General features: G+C 40.6%; 1 protein-coding gene across 3 annotated transcripts in view; it reads left to right on the top strand.

Moving 5' to 3' along the window:
- LOC122665356 (G patch domain-containing protein TGH) overlaps nt 1–22,122 on the top strand; it is a 46,303-nt gene that overhangs the window by 10,727 nt on the left and 13,454 nt on the right. For all 3 annotated transcript variants that reach the window (XM_043861487.1, XM_043861486.1, XM_043861488.1), the window contains 4 exons: nt 1,457–1,560; nt 1,872–1,933; nt 2,047–2,121; nt 10,108–10,247. In XM_043861487.1, coding sequence (XP_043717422.1) covers nt 1,457–1,560; nt 1,872–1,933; nt 2,047–2,121; nt 10,108–10,247 — 381 coding nt within the window. The remainder of the gene's footprint in view (nt 1–1,456; nt 1,561–1,871; nt 1,934–2,046; nt 2,122–10,107; nt 10,248–22,122) is intronic.

Raw genomic sequence — 22,122 nt, 5'->3', positions numbered from 1 at the left:
GGCGTGCAATATATGTAATATATCAATGATAATTTACTATTATTATCCTTATATGCAAAACATAGAAGCCATATCAATACAATATGATATGATATAAATATGTGATTAGTGACCTAATATGAGAAAACCAACATATAATAAACAAACCATAGGATATAAAAAACAAAGCCAGAAATAGAAATCAACGTAAACTTGTAAAGTGTCAAGAAAAATGGTAAGGTGACGCCTAGGGGTCCAAGGCAGTCACCTTTCTAGTAGCAAGTAAGGCGTGCAGTCGCCTTGGACCCAAGATGGTGCCTGGACATCTAGGCGATGCCTTGACAACTAGCCCAAATCTATACTATTTCCTGATAAACAGGGTTGAAAAATGCTTTCTGATTTCATGGTTTCAGTAGCCTCCATTGGGAAAACTAAGAAGGGTAGAAAGAGGAGATACGAGCTGTTATGGGACTGTGAACAGTACCCATGAATAGTAATTGAAGAAAAGGAAGAGAGAGAAGAGAAGAAGCCTTCTTAGCTGCACGATTCAAATTTAAATTCTGTATTCTATTTTATTAATCATCATTACGAGGGGTGGTTACTTATTTAGAAGAAAACAAAAGAAAGTGTCCTAAATCTAAAACTCTTAAGGTAGCTAGACTAACTTAACTAACAAGGACTTTAAAATACTTGACTAATTAATTAGAATTGTTGAAGCTTGAGTCTTCTAGATAACGTGGGCCCCACACAACTAACAAAATAAGACTCCTTATGACTAAACTAAAGCCAACTATATCACCACCTAATGGACCCCACTGCTAATTAAATATTTATTTTCGTATATCCCATATACCTCCACTTTTGGGCCTTATAATTCAGCTCATTTCATAGAAAACCCAAAGAATTATGAGTTTATTCCCCATAGATACTAAAATAGGATCAATTTCTTGACTGGTTCTGCATTTTGAGATCTATGCAAAATCTTCAATACTGGGAGGTGCTTCAGCTCTACACATACTTGATTTATGCACTTTTTTTGGAGAATATGCCATGAAGGAAACTAAGGATTTTTTTTTTAATCGGCAACAAAGTGATTTTATTAGAAAGAAAAAGTAGCAAGTATGCATGAAGAAAAACTTAATTTGTTTTGCTATTTAATTGATTTCTGCTGGACGAGGTTTAAAATTTTGATTTTTCATGGAAATTTCCTATCACTTGAAAAATCAGAATATTTTGGAAATGTTGTTTTATCATGGTAAATCGTGGAAATGTTCAAAAAGCTAGTAATTGTTATTGCAAGTTTTAGGATGTTGGTGTCTGTTTTTGTGAATGGAGAATTCTCCTCCCTGGAATGCTGCTTTTCTTTGTTGTTGGTGTTACTGATTAAGAAACAGTGGCTGGGAGTTCTTTTGTTGGCTGCTCTTGTTCGTATTATAAGATTTTTACCCATCTTCTTCTGTTTGTGTTGAATGTTTAGGAAATGCAAGGCCATTCCTTGGGAGCGTCTTTGCAGTTTGATACGTTTGGATTTACAGCTGCAGAACATGCTCGTAAACAAGCTGAGAAGGAACAACAGAGGAGGTCCTTTCAAGCTAGTAGCCTGCTATGTTACGTGGTTCGAAATTTCGGCGAATTTCCTCCCGAAATAGTTCGGTTTCAGAAGAAATTGAAATGAAATGACTATCAAAATTTTCCGAAATGTACCTAAATTTTGCCAACATATTCCGATTTTGGCAGAGGTCGAAATGGGGGTGAAATCCGAAATTTCGAACCTGTCTATGTTTTATATTTCATTGATTTCTTATTTTCTGTAGCACCATTAAAATTTGAGTTAGTTTTCATAGCTATCAACCTTGATTATTTGGTTTAATCGTGTCTTCCATGTATTGCAGGCCATCAGCTATTCCTGGACCTGTTCCAGATGAAATGGTTCTGCCTGCTACAGATTCTGTTGGTTTGTTTCTGTTAACTTATCTTTATGGTGTTCTAGTGCGGCAGTTACTTAAAGATTTGACATAACTCCCCTCTCGCTGTTTACCTGTGTGCCTATCTGTATTTCTGGTTTAGGTGTAAAGCTGCTGCTGAAGATGGGATGGCGGCATGGTCATTCAATTAGGGATTCACGTAGAAGCTCTCTGTATGGTATGCTTTTTCAGTACCAGTACCAGGACCATTTAAACGTCATTGCTACATTTCATCTGAGAATTAGCTCTGCTGTCTTCAGCTTTGGTGCACTGCTATGGGTATCGAAGTAAACCAAAAATAAATCCAAAAGAACTACATGCTTTGCTGGCCTGGTAACACAACAATCAGTGCTTGGGAAAGGAAGTGTGATTTAGTTCAGCCCAAGCAGCTTCAAATACAGGTGGAAATATTAGGACTGCAGTACATGGGTAAGGTGTTTGGATAGTAATATGAGGATTGTATGTGGGTGGGATATGAAATGCATGAGAATGGGTGGAGTTCACCTCCTTGGGCAGGCCTTGGTTCAAGGTCTGATCCAATATTGTTGGAGTACACACCTTCAAGTACTTGGATTAACACTAGCAACACAAGAAATTCTTTCGTTAAACTTGCTCAAAAATTGATTACAAGTAATTAATTTTGACTCCTATTTGATTGAAACTTGGATTGGATTTATTAGGACCGGATATATCCCAGCCTGAGTAACAACCTAATAACAATAAATCCTCAGTGCCCTGCAAAATCTTTGTGACCAACAGCTCTTCTTCAAGCAATGGGAGAAGACTACCCATAAGCTCACGGATGCGTGTGACACCTCATATCTCAAGATCAAATGTAAGGATAAGGACTGTTCATGTCCTTCCAGGAAGAAGTCCCATTTCTCCAAAGTCCATCCCGGCAAATTCCGTTCTAAACACGACCGGCCTCATCGGTTCAAACGGAAACATCAGCAGCAGCGGCCTTACAAATTCTTCAAACGTAAGAAGTTCAGGCAAAAGACTTCCACTAAGTGCTATGCCTGCGGCAAGATTGGACATTTTGCTCGGAACTGTCCTGACAAGGCTAAGCAAGCCAAGCTCATGCATATGCTTGCCCCTTTTTCCATCACGGATGATCCTGATGCAGACGTTGAATCTCTCTACTCTGTAGACGACGATTTTACGCCAGATCTCCTGTTCGTTCTTGAAAATTGGAACGACGATCCAGATCCGGACCTTTCTTCACCCGAGTCCGATGGATTTGACCCCATCTACCCGATTACTCCATCTTTGTCCCCTTCTAGCCCTCCTAAGTCACTAGCTTTGGCTATCACCAAAACCCCCTTACCACAGGCTCCTCTTCCATCCTCCCTACAACATGGGATCGTCCTATCAAGGTTATTGGTTATTTTGATACTGGATGCTCTACCACCATCCTGGCACCCCATGTTCTGCCCTCAGACTACTGGAAGCCTCATCGTCAGTTTTTTACTGCGGCCGATGGTCAAACCTTCTCGGTTGACCTCATTTCCAAACATCCCATTAAGCTTAGGTTATTTCCCTCTCTTACCATCACCCACACAGTGTTAGGTTCCTCTCTCCCTGGTCGTGATGCCCTTATTGGCTTTGACGTCTTATGCCAGTTACCCCACCTTCGATGGAGTATCCATGGCCTCAGCTATAAGAAGCATTTTATCCCCTGGACCACTATTCCCAAATTATTACTAATGGCTCCTATTGCAGGTATTAAGGACCAATTAATCCTCCGTTGCAGTGCAGACAATCATGCTGATTTCCTCACCAAGTGTTCCAGTCCCCTCTGACAAAATGCTAAGTTCTTCATCCGTCTTCCTTTCAAGAAGAATGAGGATGTCAATCCTACCAAGGCCAGCCATCCAGGCATGAACCCTGAACATCTCACCAGTGCCCGTCAAGAGATCGCCCTCTTGGAAGCTCAAGGTCTCATCGAGAAGACATCTTCCCCTTGGGCCTGCGAAGCCTTCTATGTCAACAAAAGAGCAGAACAACAGCGCGGCAAGCTCAGACTAGTGATCAATTATCAGCCTCTTAATGTGTTTCTGCTTGATGACAAGTTTCCATTACCAACCAGGCCTGCTCTTCTCCTCCAACTATCTAAGGCCAAGTTCTTCAGCAAGTTTGATCTCAAGGCAGGATTCTGGCAGCTGGGTATCCATCCCGAAGATAGGCCCAAGACAGGTTTCTGTTTTCCTGGAGGTCATTACCAATGGAAAGTTCTCCCCTTTGGACTGAAAGTGGCTCCATCATTGTTTCAACAGGCCATGTTACAAATCTATGCTCCCATTCAAGAACATGCTCTCATCTACATTGACGACATCCTCCTGTTTTCTACCACAGAGGACGATCATGCCCTCCTCCTTCAACAGTTCTTGGACATTACTGTGGCCCAAGGCATCATGCTTTCTCCAACGAAGATGGTAGTAGCAGTCAACACAATTGACTTCCTGGGTGTCTCCATCTCCAATGGACAATTCCAGCTACAACCCCACATTGGTCACTCCCTGCTAGAGTTCTCAGACGGTCCCCTTACCCGTCAGGAATTACAACAGTTCCTCGGCATCATCAACTATATGGCCGAATTCCTTCCTCATCAGATCCGTATGACTAGTCATCTTCACCGCCTCTTGAAGAAAGATGCACCACCATGGTCCACTATTCATACTAAGGCAGTCAAAGATTTGAAAGCTCTGGCTCAAGATCTTCCCACTCTGCAGATCCCTTCTACAGGTCTCTGCATCCTCCAGACAGATGCTAGTGATTCACAATGGGGTGCTGTTCTCCTCGAAGAACTCCCGGACAAGACACGACGTATCTGTGGATATCGCAGTGGCGAATTCAAGCTCTCTGAAAAGCATTATCACTCCACATTCAAGGAAATTCTTGCAGTTCGTCGCGGCATTGAGAAGTTCCAGTTCTTCCTCATCGGACATTCTTTCCTGATAGAAATGGACATGACAGCTTTCCCGAAGATGTTACAGTTCAAGCAGAAGCAGCTCCCTGAATCTCAGCTCCTTCGATGGGCTCAGTGGTTTTCCCAATGGTCATTCAAGGTTCACCATATCAAAGGCAGAGACAATGTGCTTGCTGACTTCCTCTCTCGCACTAAGAAGAAGTTGAAGATGTTACCATTATCTTCTTCCATCCCTGTCCTTTGCATGCCCCTAACTCCAGGTGCTTCCTCCTCTTCCTCTCCAGCACTTCCACCACCTGATCCCTTGCTCCAGCTTCTGCCTATCCTTCCAGCCTCTCTTTTCAGCAATATCTCTCTGCGTACCCTGAAGGCCAATAGTATCTCTACATACCAGTCTATCCTCCTCTCCATTGTTCACACCAGTGGACTTCAGTTCGATTGGGTTGTTTGTCACCCAGACTATCCTTTCCTTACCCCGTTTGCCATCAATCCAGCACTGTTTGATAGTGAATGTGTGGTCTTCTTCTGGCACCTTCTTGCAGTCCATAAGGTGGCTCTCATCTTCAATCGCCATACCCTTTGGCATTACCTCAGCACCGTTTCCACCATCTTCTCCAACCCAACAGGCTCAGCCTATTTTCGTCTTCAAAGACCCCAGTGCTTAGCCCGTTTTCTCCGTCTCTTTGCTCCTATTCCTATCTGGCTCAATACCCTCTCAGCCCTTGATGAACTCCCCTTTGTCACTTACATCTTCCACCGACCACCTGATTTCATTCATCATCATTTGGTTACTCCCCCCATATTGAATCATAACCTCATTGCTTATGACCCTACCTTCTTTTTCCACGAATCCACTCTCAGGATGTCTTCATCCACCGTGACCAGTCAGACGAGCATAAGGATCGATGGTTCTCCTTCATGACAACTATGTGTACCCACAATCACGTTGATCCAGCCACTTTGCCCTCGTGTCTTCTACAGAGTACCAACACGGCATGGGAGGTCAACAACGTCCTGTAACATCCGTTCATCCATCGCATCCTGCGTGAACACATGGAGTTTGAAGTCGACCATGCTCTGGATCTCTTCATCCCATACACCAGCGATACCGACTTTGATACGGATTAGGTTTTATTTTTGAATGTATGTCTGTATTGTGTATTGTGTATGTTTCTGGTTGTATGTACCTACAGTTTGTATTCAGCGTCAGTCCGCGTCAGTCCTTTGTCGGCAGCTTTGGTTAGGTGAAGACTTTGATGCCCTAACCTTGGTTAGGTGAAGACTTTCACGCCCTAACTCTGGTTAAGTTAGTTGAAGACTTTTGTACCTATGGTTAAGTTAGTTGAAGACTTTTGTACCTATGGTTAAGTTAGTTGAAGACTTTTGTAGCTTCCTTTCCCAGAGGTTCAGGGAAAGAGTTGAGGAAAACTTGTTTCATATTAGGATCATCCAGTCCACCTAGGATGTAGAAACGATCCAGCATGCGGGTGTAATGCTTGGCGAGATCAGCCTTTTGGAAAGAGCAGCACTTCATCTGGAAGTACTCCTCTCGAGCTTTGATGCGGTTGTTCTCAATGGGGCCAATCATTTCGTTGTATAATTGGGCGATGAAAACATCAATGGGGATCTGAGTCCATTGGAGCTGTCGATAACCACCAAGGGCCATAAACCATTCTCTGAGAGTGCCATGTGAACGGGCCAAAAACTTGGTGAGGATAGTATAATCAGTAGCACCAGCAATCAACATTTCTGCAGTGAGCCAGGCATGAAACTCGGAGATGCGCTCGGGCCATTTATGGAAAGGAAGACCGTCAAAGGTAAACAGTTGTTTGGGGTCTTGATTGCCAAAAGGGCTCGGAGCTTGGAACTGAGGAGGCATCATGGGATGCTGGGCCTGAGGCTGATGTTGCTGCTGTGGTGCATGGGGAGCAGTATCCACTTCACTATCACTACTATGGATGATAGGTTCAGTTGCTTGGGGACCATCTGGTTCAGGAGGTGGATTAGTCTGGAAGATGGGCAAAGGGCTCGAAGAAGACTGGGAGTCGGAGTCCGAAAAAGTAGTGACAGAGGAAACCTTAGAGAGAGATAAAGCAGGGATGGCTTGAGGGACTAAGGTTAACTGGGTCAAGTAATTGCTAAGGGTATTTGGATGGGCAGGTGCTGGGATGACAGTATAAGCGGAGTCAGGAGGCGATGGTTTAGTTCGGGGAGGAACCCAGGGAACAAAACCAGGGGGTCCTGAAGGTTGCTCGGGTAAAGGTTGGAAAGTGGGTTGCACCATAGGCTTAGCAAGGTTTATCGGAGAAGGTTGGAAGACTGGCTGTGGTGATGGCGGGTATGAGGCATGAGATCGCTTGGGTTTAGCGGATCGTGCCTTGTATGCAGCCAGATGTCTCTGCTGATCCTGGAGCTCCTTGAACATAGCTGTAGGAAAACTATGCGGAGCCATATAGTCATGAGAAACAGGAGTCATGACAGAGTCAGGGAACAGGGTTGGACTAGCCGGATAAGCTTGAGTTTGGGCTAGGCGGAGCTGTTCTTCTAGAAGACGCTTTTCTTTTTCTCGGCCAGAAATGAGATAAGAGGCCTGAGCGGAATCCTTCACTGTCATGGCTATGGACATAAGCTCCTGGTGGAGGGATTCAATCCGCGATTTCAAGTAACGGATGTCGCCTTCATTCTGACGGAGAGCAAGAGTGTGATGTTCTTGGAATGAGAGAAGCTTGGTGAGGTACTGATTCTGAACCAGAGCATTCTCGGCCTGCCAATTGAGCTGGGCTTCGACAGAGGAATTTGAGGTCATCAGACCATTGTTATCAAGAACATTCGGGGGAATAACCTTCCATTTGTGACGGCGGCGATCAGCATCCTCATAATCAACCGTAGGAGGGAAATTTCTGCTGATGCCTTCGGAACTGGTAGCCATAAAACATGGAATGGGCTGTTGCTGCCATAGCATGAGCGGAGGTTTCGCTGGTGGAGAAGGAGGAGCAGGTGGCAGATCTGGCTTACAGTAAGGAGTGGACGGCGGTGGAGTCATCGGAGAGTCAGGAGGCGAACAACAACCCACAGAACAGGGCTTGCTGTTGCCATATTCGACGATGAACTGATATCGTCCACGATCTTCGCCAAGAGGGCCAACGTTAGGGCAACCTGCTTGATATCGGAGCCAGAGAGAGTCCGGGCCGCGCTTCTTCCTTTTAGGTTGAGGAGGCGGCGGAGGAGGTGAACCAGAGTCATCTAGATCATCAACTTGAGCAAACCAATCATCCGAGGATGGAATCGGAAGAATCATACCCATATCAGTAGGTCGTGGGTAGGTGACCATAGTACGTCCGTCCGCGAGTGGCGTGTAGACGGGGTTTGTAGCTGTCAACGGAGGTGTCGCAGCAGGGATGTTGTGGGTAGATTCGTAAGCCGTGATCCAGGACTCGGGGATGAGCTTGATGAGCGTTTCCCGATCAATCTGTCGGGGGACATGAGTGATTGTCGGGATCCTGTCTTCGCCGATCTGGACGAAGAGAGCCGCATCATTACTGGAGAATCCAGTGTTAAGATTCATAGCATGATTTTGCAACCTGTAGCATATCTGATAATGAAGAGTGGCTGCAATTGCTGTTTCCTTCTGAGGAGCACCGGTGAGCTGTACCAAGAATTGCCAGGCATCCGTAAGATTGGGATCCTGAAGAGAAATATTGTAGTTGGGGTATACAGTATAGAAGACGGTGCCATCGTTCAGGGTGGTCTGAACGTCTGTAATAGTGGCATGAGGGAAATTCCGGAATCGAGTGTCCAGAAAGTTGAGACGCATCGCCACTGGGAGACCTTTGCGACCATGGAAAGTTGTTGCTATCTTAACCGCACCCAAATGAAGATGAGTGTAGCCAAGATGGATCCACTGGCAGATTAAGTCTGGACTGATATTCACCGGAAAGTATTGTTCTTTGCCACTGGCGGTAACCTGATTCTGGGAAAACGGGGGAGCCTGAACATACTCCTTAAGACCTTGAGTCTTCTTGGGAGCAATAATAGTTCGAAGCTTCCTGGTGACCGAAGATGTCGTCTGTGGGAAAACATCATAGGGGTTGAGGATCGGGAAATTCGTCGGATGGATCTGTTGCTCAGCCGGTGTGTAACTGAGTTCGTACAAGTAATCTACCTTAGACGCATGAGATTGTTTAAGAGTAACCGGAGTCGAAAGATTAGGCGGAGGTTGTAAAGCCATGAAATTGAAGAGAGAACTGCTGTTTGCTAGAGATGCACCCGGAACTTCTGTCTGAGAACTGGTAAGAGATGGTTCAATATAGCGGTGATGAATGAATAACAGGCTTCGTAGACCCAGGTCGGAGGTAACCCGATTGTGCCGGGATTTAGAGCGGTCACTGCCTGCAGACCCACACCTACCTCAAGGGACGTTACCAACCTGAGCTTGGGAAGAACACTATTCATAAGTCACACCTTTTTCTGATGCAGAGGATCCGTCTGGGACGGCAACTGCAGAGCATACTTAGGCAACAAAAGAATAACCATAAGAAACCAGAGAGAAAGACAGAAGGGCAGGGAGCAGAGCTCCGACAAACAGAAGCCGGAAGATTTACTCACAAGGCTTTGATACCATATTTAGCAGAGTTCTTTGATTTCTTCGATGATTTACAATGGAGCAGATCAATTGCTTAAATAGAGATACAAACTAAACCAAAGGTACAAAAGTCTTCAACTAACTTAACCATAGGTACAAAAGTCTAAAAATAAAACTGGCATGAACAGTAACACGTGAATAATAACATAGGCCACGTTTGAACCAGGAAACGGTTCAGTATTGAATTGAACCAGCCCAACCCAAATCTCAGGAAAGTTTTCTAGCTGAATACTGTATTAAAATGATTGAAATACCCTTGCATCACCTTGTCAGGAAGAGTGATGATTTGGATTTCACTCCAGAAATTACATTACCTTGTCAGGAAGAGGATGATGACTTTGGATGTTGCTCCACAGATAATTGAACAACGGTTTAGAGGAAAATAATCTGGAACATTTAAAAACATTTTTATTAGCATGTTTATTTGCAAAATTATTAGTTTTCTGTTCCCACTTCCATTTTCTTGTGCTATCTATAAATTTGTATAAATTAATTCTGGTTATTTTACTTCTTCCTTAACGAGTATGTCTTTGTTGTTCAAATTGATCTTGGAGTTATAGATCTCAGTTCAAATCCCTGTCATTTTTCTACAGATGCTCGTAGAGAAGGCAGAAAAGCATTGCTGGCACTTTCTGCTGATGATACAAAACCCTCAGGTGTCGAGTCTGTGAGTGATCATGAAAGTGTCGCTGAGCAGCTTGATGATGATTTACGTGCTTCCGGAAATACATCTGTGAGTTTATTTAATCTGTGTTATGAAGAAACAGCTCTTTCTCCATCCCCCCCCCCCCCGCTTTTGTTCTTTTGATTCCTTGATTCCTTAGCATTTATTTGGATTAGCTTGTGAATTCTAACTTATGGGATATGCAGTAATATCACACACACACACACACAAACAAAATTTAAGATATATGGTTCTTTTTATTTTCCTCCCTCCAAGTCTCTGATAGATTTTTTTTGTAAGAACTGTAAGGTTATACCGGGATATGTGCCTCATTACGCAGAATTGTAAGCCAACTAATGTATTTCTAGATAAGATAAAGTCCTACTAGAAGCCAATCAAACAGGACCTCTGAATCTGCTAGCCGATTGGGGCAGAATTGAGTAGTCTAGGTTAAATCTAGGGTTAGGATGAAGGTGATGCGTAATTGTGATAAACCGTAAAATTGGGCAGGTATGTAGTAGTGTATTGATGTAGGTTATACTAGGTTTTGATGAAGTTGGAAATTCCAAAAATTTAGGGTTCGGGTTTCGGGTTTTGGGTAAGATGAGAGATATGGGTTTTTGGGGTTTAGAGTGAGGATTTGGCCTAGGAGTTTGGGCCGAGTGTTAGAGGTACTAGGGGGAAGGTTTGGCTGTAGTTTGAAGGATTTCTGATGGCTGGTTAGGTCTAGGAAGACTTTAGGGTTTTATTAGAGATGAAGGGATTTAGGGTTTTGAAGTAGGAATGGGGGCAGAACCTAGGATCGAGTGGAGGGGGTGCTAAGGGGAAGCTGTGATCCAAATATGAGGGAGTTCTGATGAAGGATTGATGCTGGATAGAGTTAAGGGTGTTTAGGGCAGGGATTAAAGTATCGGTCCGTCTCGTATCGTATCGGCCGATACGTCTCAATTTTTTTAAAAAATTAATTGTCTCGACTGTATCGGTATGTATCGATCAATACATATTGATACGATACGATACGATACGGTCGATACGTATTGATACAGCCGAGACGTCCTTTTGACCCTTTTTTAATATTTTGTAGCATATCGGTTTGTATTGTACGTACCGATACATGTTGATACGTATCGAGACATCTCGACCCACTTAAAAAAACACATGGCAGTGTTCATTCTTAGCAGCAGAAACTCAAGACAGGAGCTTCCAGGTGGAAAAAAAGCAGGTCCAGCCGTGAGAAAACCCTCAAAATCCATGTTCAAACCCAGTTTTTCGAGCAGATTTTTTTAGGGCTTCGATTCCTTAGTAAAAAATGACCCTAAAGGAGCTGGAACCTGAGCATTTGTTGCATCCAACAACCCACATTCGAAATCCAAAGGTGTTCTTGACAAAAACTTGATTTTTTTTGTTAAAATCTTTGATTTTTGATTTTTTTTTTTTCTTTGATTTAAAGGGAATATGTTAAACTAACTTAGTATTGCATTCTTTGTATACATTTACAAAGATTTGAGTTCAAAATCCATGTTCTTTGCATTTTTTACCTAAAACCGAAAATTGCTTCTGTAAAATGAATATTTTTTTTTATTTTCTTCCAAAAATTAAAATATATGCTAATATATATAATATATGTATTACATTATGTATAGATCTATCACCTTCTATGAAGATTATATTTTTACCCTAAAATCTGTATTTTTAATTTTTTTTTCTTTCTATTATCTGAAATTATAAAATATTTAAAAAAAATGCAAAAAATCATGATTTTTTCATCTTTACTCTTTCATTATAGTTTGATAAAATGTATCAATGGCAATAGAGTGACTCTACATGTAAGAAATCTCATCTTTTAATCTTTTCTAACAATTTCAAAGTGTCGCACTTGTTTGGTTATTGATTATTCACAACTCTTAGTGTATATGCGTGATATATGACATAAATTGCTTGTTTATATTGTTTTTTGTGTCCAAAAGTGTATTTTCATGTGTATTTTGATCATTTTCATGCGTTTCTGCAACGATCGATACGTATCTTCGATACGATATGGTGCGATACGATACGTCTCTTAAAATCTCCCGACCGATACGATACCCGATACCGATACTTTAAACCTTGGTTTAGGGTTTATGGAACTCAAATAAAAATAGAAGGGTATCGATTGGGGAAGGGGTTAGAGGATTAGAAATAGAAGTTGGATGTCAATCTGCAACAGACTCCTCTGGCAGCAAGCTTGAGCAATGGAGAAGGATAGAACTACCTTCAATGGAGATCCTCCCATCCGTCTCGGTGCAAGAACCAGTCGTAGGAGATCCACCTACCCTTTCCACTATGATAGAACCACAAGGATGCAACACTCTTTGAAGAGTAAACTGCAACAACAATGGCAGCATTCATCATACGATTTCTTTTTTGGGAGGCTAATCGTCTTTTGATTTTTTATTGATATATATAATAGGGCCAAAAGGCCAAGCTCGATTCAGCCTTGGAATAGAATTCCTTGGCTGAATAAAATTACAAAGTAATCTTCCTTCTAAAATCGTGGAAGGGGGAGGAATTCGGATTTACAACTAGTTAAAAAGATTCCTAAGTAGCCAGTAGGATTTAAGACCCTATCAGCCAATAGGGTCATTTCACTTAAATTGAACCAATTGGATGCAACCAATTTGAATTAAAAACATAAAAATAAAACTAAGTATAGAAAATGTAAACAAATACTAAGCAAACTAAGTATGGGGGCCAAGGGCCAACCTAACTAACTACTCAATGGGCCCCACATGGGAGTGGGGCTGGTTCTTCTTCTTCCTACGGATGTGGCTTTTTGATGCTGCATCACCAACCCCATTTAGTTGGGATAAGGTCATGTTGTTGTTGTTCACGGAATCGTAAGATAGGGGAGCCTACTTGCCCTAAGATAAGGTGGGGAGCTTAAATGGAGATTCCTTGAATTCATTAATGCTAAAGTGGTTAAACATGGAAAGTGGGACTTCGAGAGAGACACTAATTCGATGTGGAACGAAATGGTAACTTGTATTAAGAAAGGTTGCTAAAGAGGTCCTTAGGGGAATCGAAAGGAAACCATCGTGTCCCTAGGGAGACTTGGTGGTGGGATGATGTGGTTCAAACACCCATTAAGACTAAGAAAGCTAGTTTTAAGACATGACAAAGGACTAAGGAGGTAGAGGATTTAAAAAAGTATAAATTAGCCAGAAATGAAGCTAAGAAGCATAGTTGTCCAGGCGCGATCGAGAGGGTAAAAAACCAAGCCGACACCAACAAGGCAATGAGTCGCCTAGGCGACACCTGAAAACAATGTGAGAGAAAGGCGCCTGGAAGCCTAGGTGACGCCTTGGCAACTATGCTCAAAAGATTGTGGGGAAAGCAAGGGCGAAAAAATACAAAATTCTTTATAACAATCTGAGCACAAAGGAAGGGGATAAAGCTATTTATAAGATAGCTAGAATGAGAGATAGGAAGAGTCGAGATTTTGACCATGTTAGATGTATTAAAAGTGAAGATGGTAGAGTACTAGTAATGGATGAGGACAATAAGGAGAGATGGAAAACGTATTTCCACAACCTACTAAATGAACTCATTTCGAATAATAGTGCCCCAGAAGATTGCATTACGGATCTCGACACCACATGTCATAGATACACGCAAAATTAGGGTGTCTGAAGTTAAGGAAGCTTTAAAAAAAGATGAAAGTGGACAAGACTCTAAGCCTAGACGGGGTCCCATTTTCTTCTTGTTCCCTGACCGAAACCTGAGTTTTTTCTGGGCCAAAATCAAAACCCAGGTTGCGAGGCCCAGAAAATGTTTCTCTTGTGTTGCCAATTTTTACGATTTTACACCTATTCAATGAATTAGTTTCACCAAAAAAAAAAAAAAACCACCCAAAATGATACTGTGATTTCATGGTTTGGACCCAAGTTTGTTTGTGTATGTTGAATGCTACTGCGCACTAGCCCTATTTTAAACACTAACTACATATAATTTAGCTGCCGGAAATGTAAATATGCAATTAAAACAATCAAAACATACATTAGGTTAGGGAAATACAAGCATACAACATTCACCACTAATACCCATAGTTGTCAAGGCGATAAGGCGACCTAAGGCGGTGAAGGGGTGGCTAAGTGCTTAGGCGACAAGGTGCCCGCCTAGGCGACTAAGGTGCCAAGTGTCATTTTTTATTTCCCCTCTTTTCTGACATTATTTAGTATGGTACAATAGATACCTTGTATCATCAAAAATCAACATTAAACCACATCAAGTCATCAGAAATCACCATAGAACTAGAAGACAGTAGAATTGAAGAAACAAGCTATTGAAAGTTTGAAACAATCAAAACATACATTTGGTTTATACTGCTCTTGGAAATGATCATTGTCCTGGTATATCTAGTCTCACATTTGGTTTATACTATTCGTGGAAAATACGATCTTATCTATAAGTAATTATTAAAATGCTCTTGATGTAGAGAAATGTTCTTCTCTAATAAGTTTGACTGGTCAAATGATTTTATTTTTATACGAGACTTTTAATATTAGGTAGAGCACAAAACCAGTTTTCCAATAAATCCAAGATTGCTTAAATCTGATTTATATTGAAAGAATTATGTTCCAGTCAAACCTTATTTGGTGTGCGCGAATGCTGTTTAAAATCGCCCTGAATGGAAATAAAAATTTAGACATCAAAACAAATGATTATTTTACCCCCCTATGGGTTTTAATGATGTTTTGGTGTAATAAGATTTATAGAATTTTTAGATTTGAGAAAAACCCTAGCATTTGAAAGTTGAAAATTTCACTCATCATTGAAAATCCAGTTTTTGTTCTTGAACTGAGGGGTTGACTTCTTATCCTTTTGGAATTTGATTTTTTAACTATTTTTATGGGATTCAAATAGGTGGTATTTGCTTATTTACAAATAATATCTTAAGTAAATGAAATAGCAGTGCCAAACTTGGTTTGATGCCATGAAAACTAGGTTTGCACTAAGGCGACAACCGCCTAGACCAAAAAAAATCGCCTTGACGCCAAGGCGGCGTTTTGCCTAGGCGACGCCTTGACAACTATGCTAAAGCCATATGGAGTTTCTTGGTGGTCTAATCCACGAGTTGCATATGACTAAAGATTTCGTTAACACTCCTCCGAATGTAGCACATATGTATCCCATGACATATTTTGTGCATAGTAGTTCTGCGAGTCCATGACAACCCACCTATAAGCAAGGTTTAAAGTATCGGTATAGGGTATCGTATTGGTCGGGCGATTTTAAGAGACGTATCGTATCAGAGAAACATATCGATCGGTGCAGAAACGCATGAAAATGATCAAAATACACTTGGAAATAAACTTTTGGACACAAAAAACAATATAAACAAGCAATTTATGTTATATATCATGCATATACACTAAGAATTGTGAATAATGTATAACCAGACAAGTACGACACTTTGAAATTGTTATAAAAGATTAAAAGCTGAGATTTCTTACGTAGAGTCACTCTATTGCCATTAAGAATGTCGGGGTAGATCAAAGTCATGTCTATAAGGGTCTTCCAAAATAGGAGCGACTAGGATGATGTTGTGTACTTCTCAATAACAGCTTGAACTGCCACTAACAAATTTGTGTTTAGCCCAAGATCATGGGAGTACTGATACTTTGGATTCAAATAATATGCTGGTAAAGTAGACACCACAAATATAATTTGTTAGTGACTTAATGCCTTTGGGTTTTGAATATGTAAATGTAAAAAAGTTTTAACATTTAAAGTGTAAAGTATGTTGAACTCACCAGCTTTACGCAATGGATGACTCAAATGCTTCTCCCACTGCTCATGAATGATGTTAATGTAGGACTTTGCACTTCGAGGTATAGCAGTTATAACCATTTCCTTCATTTTTTGAATGGCAGCATAAATGTGAGCCAATGTAGGCTTCTTCTCTGTATCAACCATCCTCATTTCTGCCACCATTGGCTCTAATATGGCAACCACTTTATGCTAGTCCTTCCAAAATCCATCACTTGCAATAATCTATTGTGTTGCCTTCCCTTCTTCTGACCTAGAACCATGCCAACCAAACCATTGTTTACTTGCAAACATAGACCTTAGACTTATCACCTTCATTTGAAAGCTCTTCAATGCAATGTAATTGGTAGCAAATCGAGTGACACCAGGCCTCACTAAATCTCCATTGCAGTTGTCCCTCAACAAGGCTAAAACATAACTATGGTTATACACAAAATTTGTCACTTGTCTTGCCCTATGTGCCACACCCGCCACCAAAGTCTTTTTCCCCATGTCCTTCGGCATTAAATTAATAGAATGGGTTGTATATGGAGTCCAAAAGAGCCGGATCCTCTTACTCTTCTTATTCATCAACTTCTCTCCAGCCTTTTTAAAGTTGGAACCGTTATCCGTCACAATTTGGATAACGTTCTTTGGCCCTACTTCCTCCACCACTTGCTTCAACTCCTTATACAGGTATGATGCTTCCTTTACATGTTTTGATGCATCGACAGACTTCAAGAATACAGTCTTCCCATTGCAACTCACCATGAAATTTATGATGGACAGTCTAGTAGGTCCAGTCTAACCATTAGCCATAAGAGTAATCCCATATGTCTCCCACATTGGCTTCAGACCATCAATGTAATCTTTCAGCTCCCGTACCTCCTGAGGCAAATATACATTGTATAATTCATGTGGTGAAGGCCACTTCCATCTTGGGCCAGCCCTCCCTGCATCATCAAGGAATGCATTATAGTATGTTCCTTGTGCTACATTGGCTGGAATGCCATGGTAAAGCATGAACTTGCTGAAGGCTTTTCGTGCTTCCTTTTGTTTACCACTAAACATTTGCGGGATGGTTGGCTGGTAGGCATCTTGTTGCCTAAAAATTGTTGGATCTTGCTAAAAAATGGGATTTGGAGAATGTGCTCGTGGTCTGGTTTGGGGTCGTATATTTCTTGTCCCAGTGCTTTTCCTCCTCTCATCTTCTTGCACTGGTGCAGCTGAGCTAGATCCACCAATTTCTCTTGCTTGCTCATATGCTCTTATATTTTCAAAATGAAAACTTTGTCTACTCTCTGCCAAAGTCTGCTGGTAAATTCTCCATTCAACTTCTGATTGAAACTCACCAGGTGGAGGCCTAAAGTGAGTATCATCTCCTCCACGGACCTCTACACCAGGCCTCTCTAGTACTGCCTCATCAAACTGTTGTTGCATTCTTTCCCTCTCAGCTTTCTTTATTCTTCCTCCTTTCAAGTGTTGGGCCATTGCCACTTTTACTTGGGTAGGAACATTTGGGCATGAGACAACATCCTTGCCTGTACCAGACAAATGTTGCTTTAACCCATAGTACTAAATCTCGTGAAATCTCGGTCGAGATCTCGAACATTTCGAGTATCTCGACCTAACCGAAACAAAACAGCAGCTCGAATAAAAAAAATGCAAAAACTCTGTTGAAATTCGACCATCTCGTGATATCTCGAGACAAAATCAAAATCTCACGAGATATTGAGATTCCTTTTTCAAAAGTAGCTTTATAAATACCAAAACTCGTTAGTCTCGGTCGAAATTTCAACCGAGACTTAACATGCTCTGGGTTTTTTGGGGGTTTTTTCTCGTTAGTCTCGGTAGTTTCTTCTCCCATACTATGACGTGGCATTTATTTGTCGTACAGTCGGAGAACAATGCACGTTGACTCCATCGGACTATGAGTGGGGTCGATCCTAGACATTGGAGTAATTATTATTAGAATATTTATAAACATTTGAGTCACTAGATGACTACTTGACTTGTATTGGACTATTGGGGATATTGTCATATTGATATCATCTTCTTAATTTGTTATTTACTTATTGTACTTAATATTATGACTTAAGTTATGACGTATGAGTCATTCATTTTATGTTTCCAACTTCCAAGTAAATATACTTGTTTAAATTGCTTATTAATCATTAATTTATTATGTCTTTTAGTACTTAAAGTCTTAAACAATGTGTGTGTAATTAACTAAGTTATACATTAGGATTCAACTGTACATTGCCAATCAATGATGCAAATCTAAAACACCACTTTGGGTGACTATTTTTGCAATTCGAACATTTAAATGTGTTTATATAGCCTAAAATAGGGTTTCCATAAAGTTCTAGGCCTTAACTTGGCCTAAAACCCACTGAAATGACCTACCGGAACATAACAGGAAAATGCAAAATTTTGACCGAAATATCCAAAATTTCGGATATTTCAGATATTTTGGTCAGCCTGAAACACCGAAACGAAACGAGTTTTTCGAACCATGCTTTAACCTGGTGGCTCCTCCAGATAGCAACTTTCCACAATAATTGCATTTGGATTTCTTTTTGTCTTCGGACATCGGGACTCCATGTTGCCATGCTATATCAGACATTGTGTACAAAATGTCTTATATTTTACACTGTTACATAAAAAAGCATGTATTAATAACCATGGTTCACTTAAAGTAAGGTATTCAAAACTTAAAGTATGCTATTCATAACTGTTAAACATAATGTCAAGCTATTAGAACTATGAAATAACTATCTCTTAGTTATTCCCTAACTCTAGTATTTATTTCTTAATTAAAAATAATATTTATAATTTTTATTAAAAATATTTATACCTTAAAGTATAAGAAAAATATAATATAATGATGTATTTGACACCATTTGAAGTTGAACATTATATACATATGTTGTACATAATTTTCTATAAATAACAAGTATTTTTCCTTAATATTATATATATATTTTTAATTTTAATAATATTTTTATTAAATCTGAAAAATAAAATAAAATTTTTAATGGGTAAAAATAAAAAACTGATCCATGAGGCTGTAGAGCATCCCAAGTTGTTCAACATATATGAAAATCATTTTTAAACAATCACTACTCATCCTATTTTTTTCAAATTTTTTCTTCAAATAAATCATTTATTTTTTCAGAAATTATAATAAAAAATTTAATAACTGAAAAATAATTCCGACTCCATCAAGTGATAGATCAGCCAAAGATGTTTAACATATCTCAAAACCAGATGAATCTATCAAGGATTGCACAAATTTTGTTGAAAAAAATAGATTTGGGGAAAACTAGAAAATACCTTTGAAAAATCTTCAAATAAGTGATGATTCTTGGACTGTTGGAGTTGAATCTTCAATTTAGTACTTGAATCTCACTTGAAACCATGCAATCCACCCAAGATTTGAAGCAAAGAGGAAGAAAATGAAGGTAGATGGCTGTTTTCCCTTTTTTTAGAGGCTTAGGACAGAACTCGCCGAGATTTGAGAGTTCTGTCCATGTAGCTTCTTTTATAAAATGGGATAGATGGGTTAAATGGGGTGAAAAAATGGGTCAAAACCCATATCCAGACCCGATACCGAGATCTCGGTGAGATCTCGTCGAGAAATTGCAAATTTATAATCTAAAAAATCAGGAAAATATCTTCAAAATAGGGGTCAGCTGCATGGGTCGAGATGATACCGAGATCTCAGCGAGAAAATGTAAAAAAATAATGCGTATGCCATATTGACTCGGTTTTTTGAAATGCCGAGAAACTTGGCGAGATCTCGAACCATGGCCTAGACAATACCGCTCCTGGTAGGCTCATTAACTTAGTTTCTTAGTTCGATAACATCGATTCATATATGTAGCAAGTACAATCACTTGCCAAAAATATTCTAATGCAGGTGAATGGTGGGTGCTATATGGGAGAGATGCTACCTAACTTGATGAAGACAGCAATTAAGGTGCTTTCCCATATGTTCCACCTCCAGATGCAAGCAACTTGAGTATGTTTTCACTTATCCACTCCAAGAGGCGGAACTGATTTGTTCATAAACGGTTGGAGCAATTAGTGTGTGTGCACTACAATGTGAGATTGAAGATGCAACATATACGCATGGGCATGGAATATCAAAGACCCAATCGAGCTCAGCAACCTCTTCCACGTGGAGTCAGATGAATAGGATCCATTGTACGAGTGGGTGAGGTTACCTTATGATGGATCGACCTGGTGGTAGGCCTGGCCTGAGATTGCTAGTTAGATGGGTGTCGACGTTAGCAATTTCATGGCTGCTTGAGTGGGTCGAGGTTACACATAGACACCCTGACCTTTTGAGTTCCGAGCTTGGCAGGGATGATGAGGATATCGACTGGTTACATTCCAGTTCCAACTCTCGCACACCGTCTGATGATGGTGGTGGTGGTGATGACGATAGATTTGTGAGCCTTCGAGAGGATTACGACTAGGTGGAGTTGGAGCTAGAGCTAGAGCTTATCTGATTCAAAGGAGAGACTCAGTTTGATCATGCTACACAAAAGAAGGCCATGTCATGCTATGTCTGACCAGATGAGCAGGATGACAACATTTACATGGAGATAGATGTTTCATTCTTGTCTGACACACTTGGAGGCCTCAATCTGGAGAGGAGTAGTGCATACGATGGGTTTGAAGTTTCTGGAGGTTTGCAACTTCATTTCCACAGAGACATCCAGTGAATGGACGGTATAGTAGCTTTGATCAATATGCCTTTTCATCATCTTCATTCCACACTGCTGATGATTATCATTCACAGGGTGTGTCATGTTTTGTGGATGGCATCTTCTCATTCTTAGGTTCCCAACAACATATCAGCCCGATCCACCAAGCAACTACATTGGATCTACATTTGCATCTTCTTCCCGACCCGGTTATCTATATCCTAGGTTGGGATACCTAGATTATGTTGATGATGAAACCTATCAGGCTGTTGTGATGGACTTTGATCGTTTCTTCAGACATAGCATGATATGGCCTTCTTTTGTGATAGAATGGAAGGAAAGGTTTCATCGGCGGCAACAATCTTCCTCATCATTTGAGCCCGCCTGGAACTCTATGTGGTATTGACATAGAGATGGAGGAACGACTTCGTGGGGGTGTTTTGAGTTTCACCTTGGTTGACGGTTGTATACTTGTAGTTGTAACGCTTGTACACTTGTACGTGTGCTTGCAAATTTTGACGCTTTGACATTTAATAATATGAAATAATTTTTCTTCATTTGTAGTGCATATTTTAGTTATAGGATTAAATTATGTGTAATATAGGTTATGTTTGAGAAAGTATATACCAAGGTATGGCGTACAATACAAACCTAGGGTAATGAAACCAAACTAGCATTTTGGGTTTGTTTTTTAACCCGAAACTAGCAAAGGTTCCATTAGGTTTAGAGATGCTTAATTAGGGTCTCCGTGAAGTTTCAGGCCAAAATATCAGCACTTGACCATCAAAATGGTCAAAATAAAACAACCACCGAAACATGCAGGATTTTGACCAGGTTTCGGTCGAAAACAAAATTTCTAACCTTGCTTAGAGATTTTGTTCAAGAATGCACAAAAATACAGCTATACAAGAGCAATGAAGCTCTTTTTTCTGCAAATAAGTGAGTTAAAAATTGAAATCTCTCTATTTGAATTGCCTGCACATATTTGTGGATACACAAAGATCATGGTCTTCAAAATATACAGAGAATAGTTGTCATGGCGCCTAGGCGACCCAAGGTGTTGGAGGGGGCCTAGATGCAAGGCGCCCACCTAGGCGACACCTTGACAACTATGATCCAAAGAGTTGTGAATAAGACTCTTCTACTTCGGAAAACCCTCTTCTATCCCTTTCAAACCAATGAGGCCAGAAAACGGCAGCAATGCCCATTCTAGATATCGATCCACCTTAACGAGAGAGTCAATTATAATCCAAGGTGTCAGCTAAGTTGGAATATTAACAGGGTGAACTCAGGGCTGACTAGAACTTTCTAGAATGTCACCAGTATATGATCAACAGACTCCAGTTGTAAGAAACTCAAGTTGCTCTTCAGTTATGAGTTTACTTCAGTGTGCAGTTGTTAACTGTTGAAAGAGGAGGGAGATGAGTCTAATGTTTTCATTA

This window comes from Telopea speciosissima, chromosome 6 (assembly GCF_018873765.1).
Source record: "Telopea speciosissima isolate NSW1024214 ecotype Mountain lineage chromosome 6, Tspe_v1, whole genome shotgun sequence".
Classification (NCBI taxonomy): Eukaryota; Viridiplantae; Streptophyta; class Magnoliopsida; order Proteales; family Proteaceae; genus Telopea; species Telopea speciosissima.
Note: the sequence above shows the minus strand (reverse complement) of the source record. Positions and strands in the feature narration are given on the sequence as shown.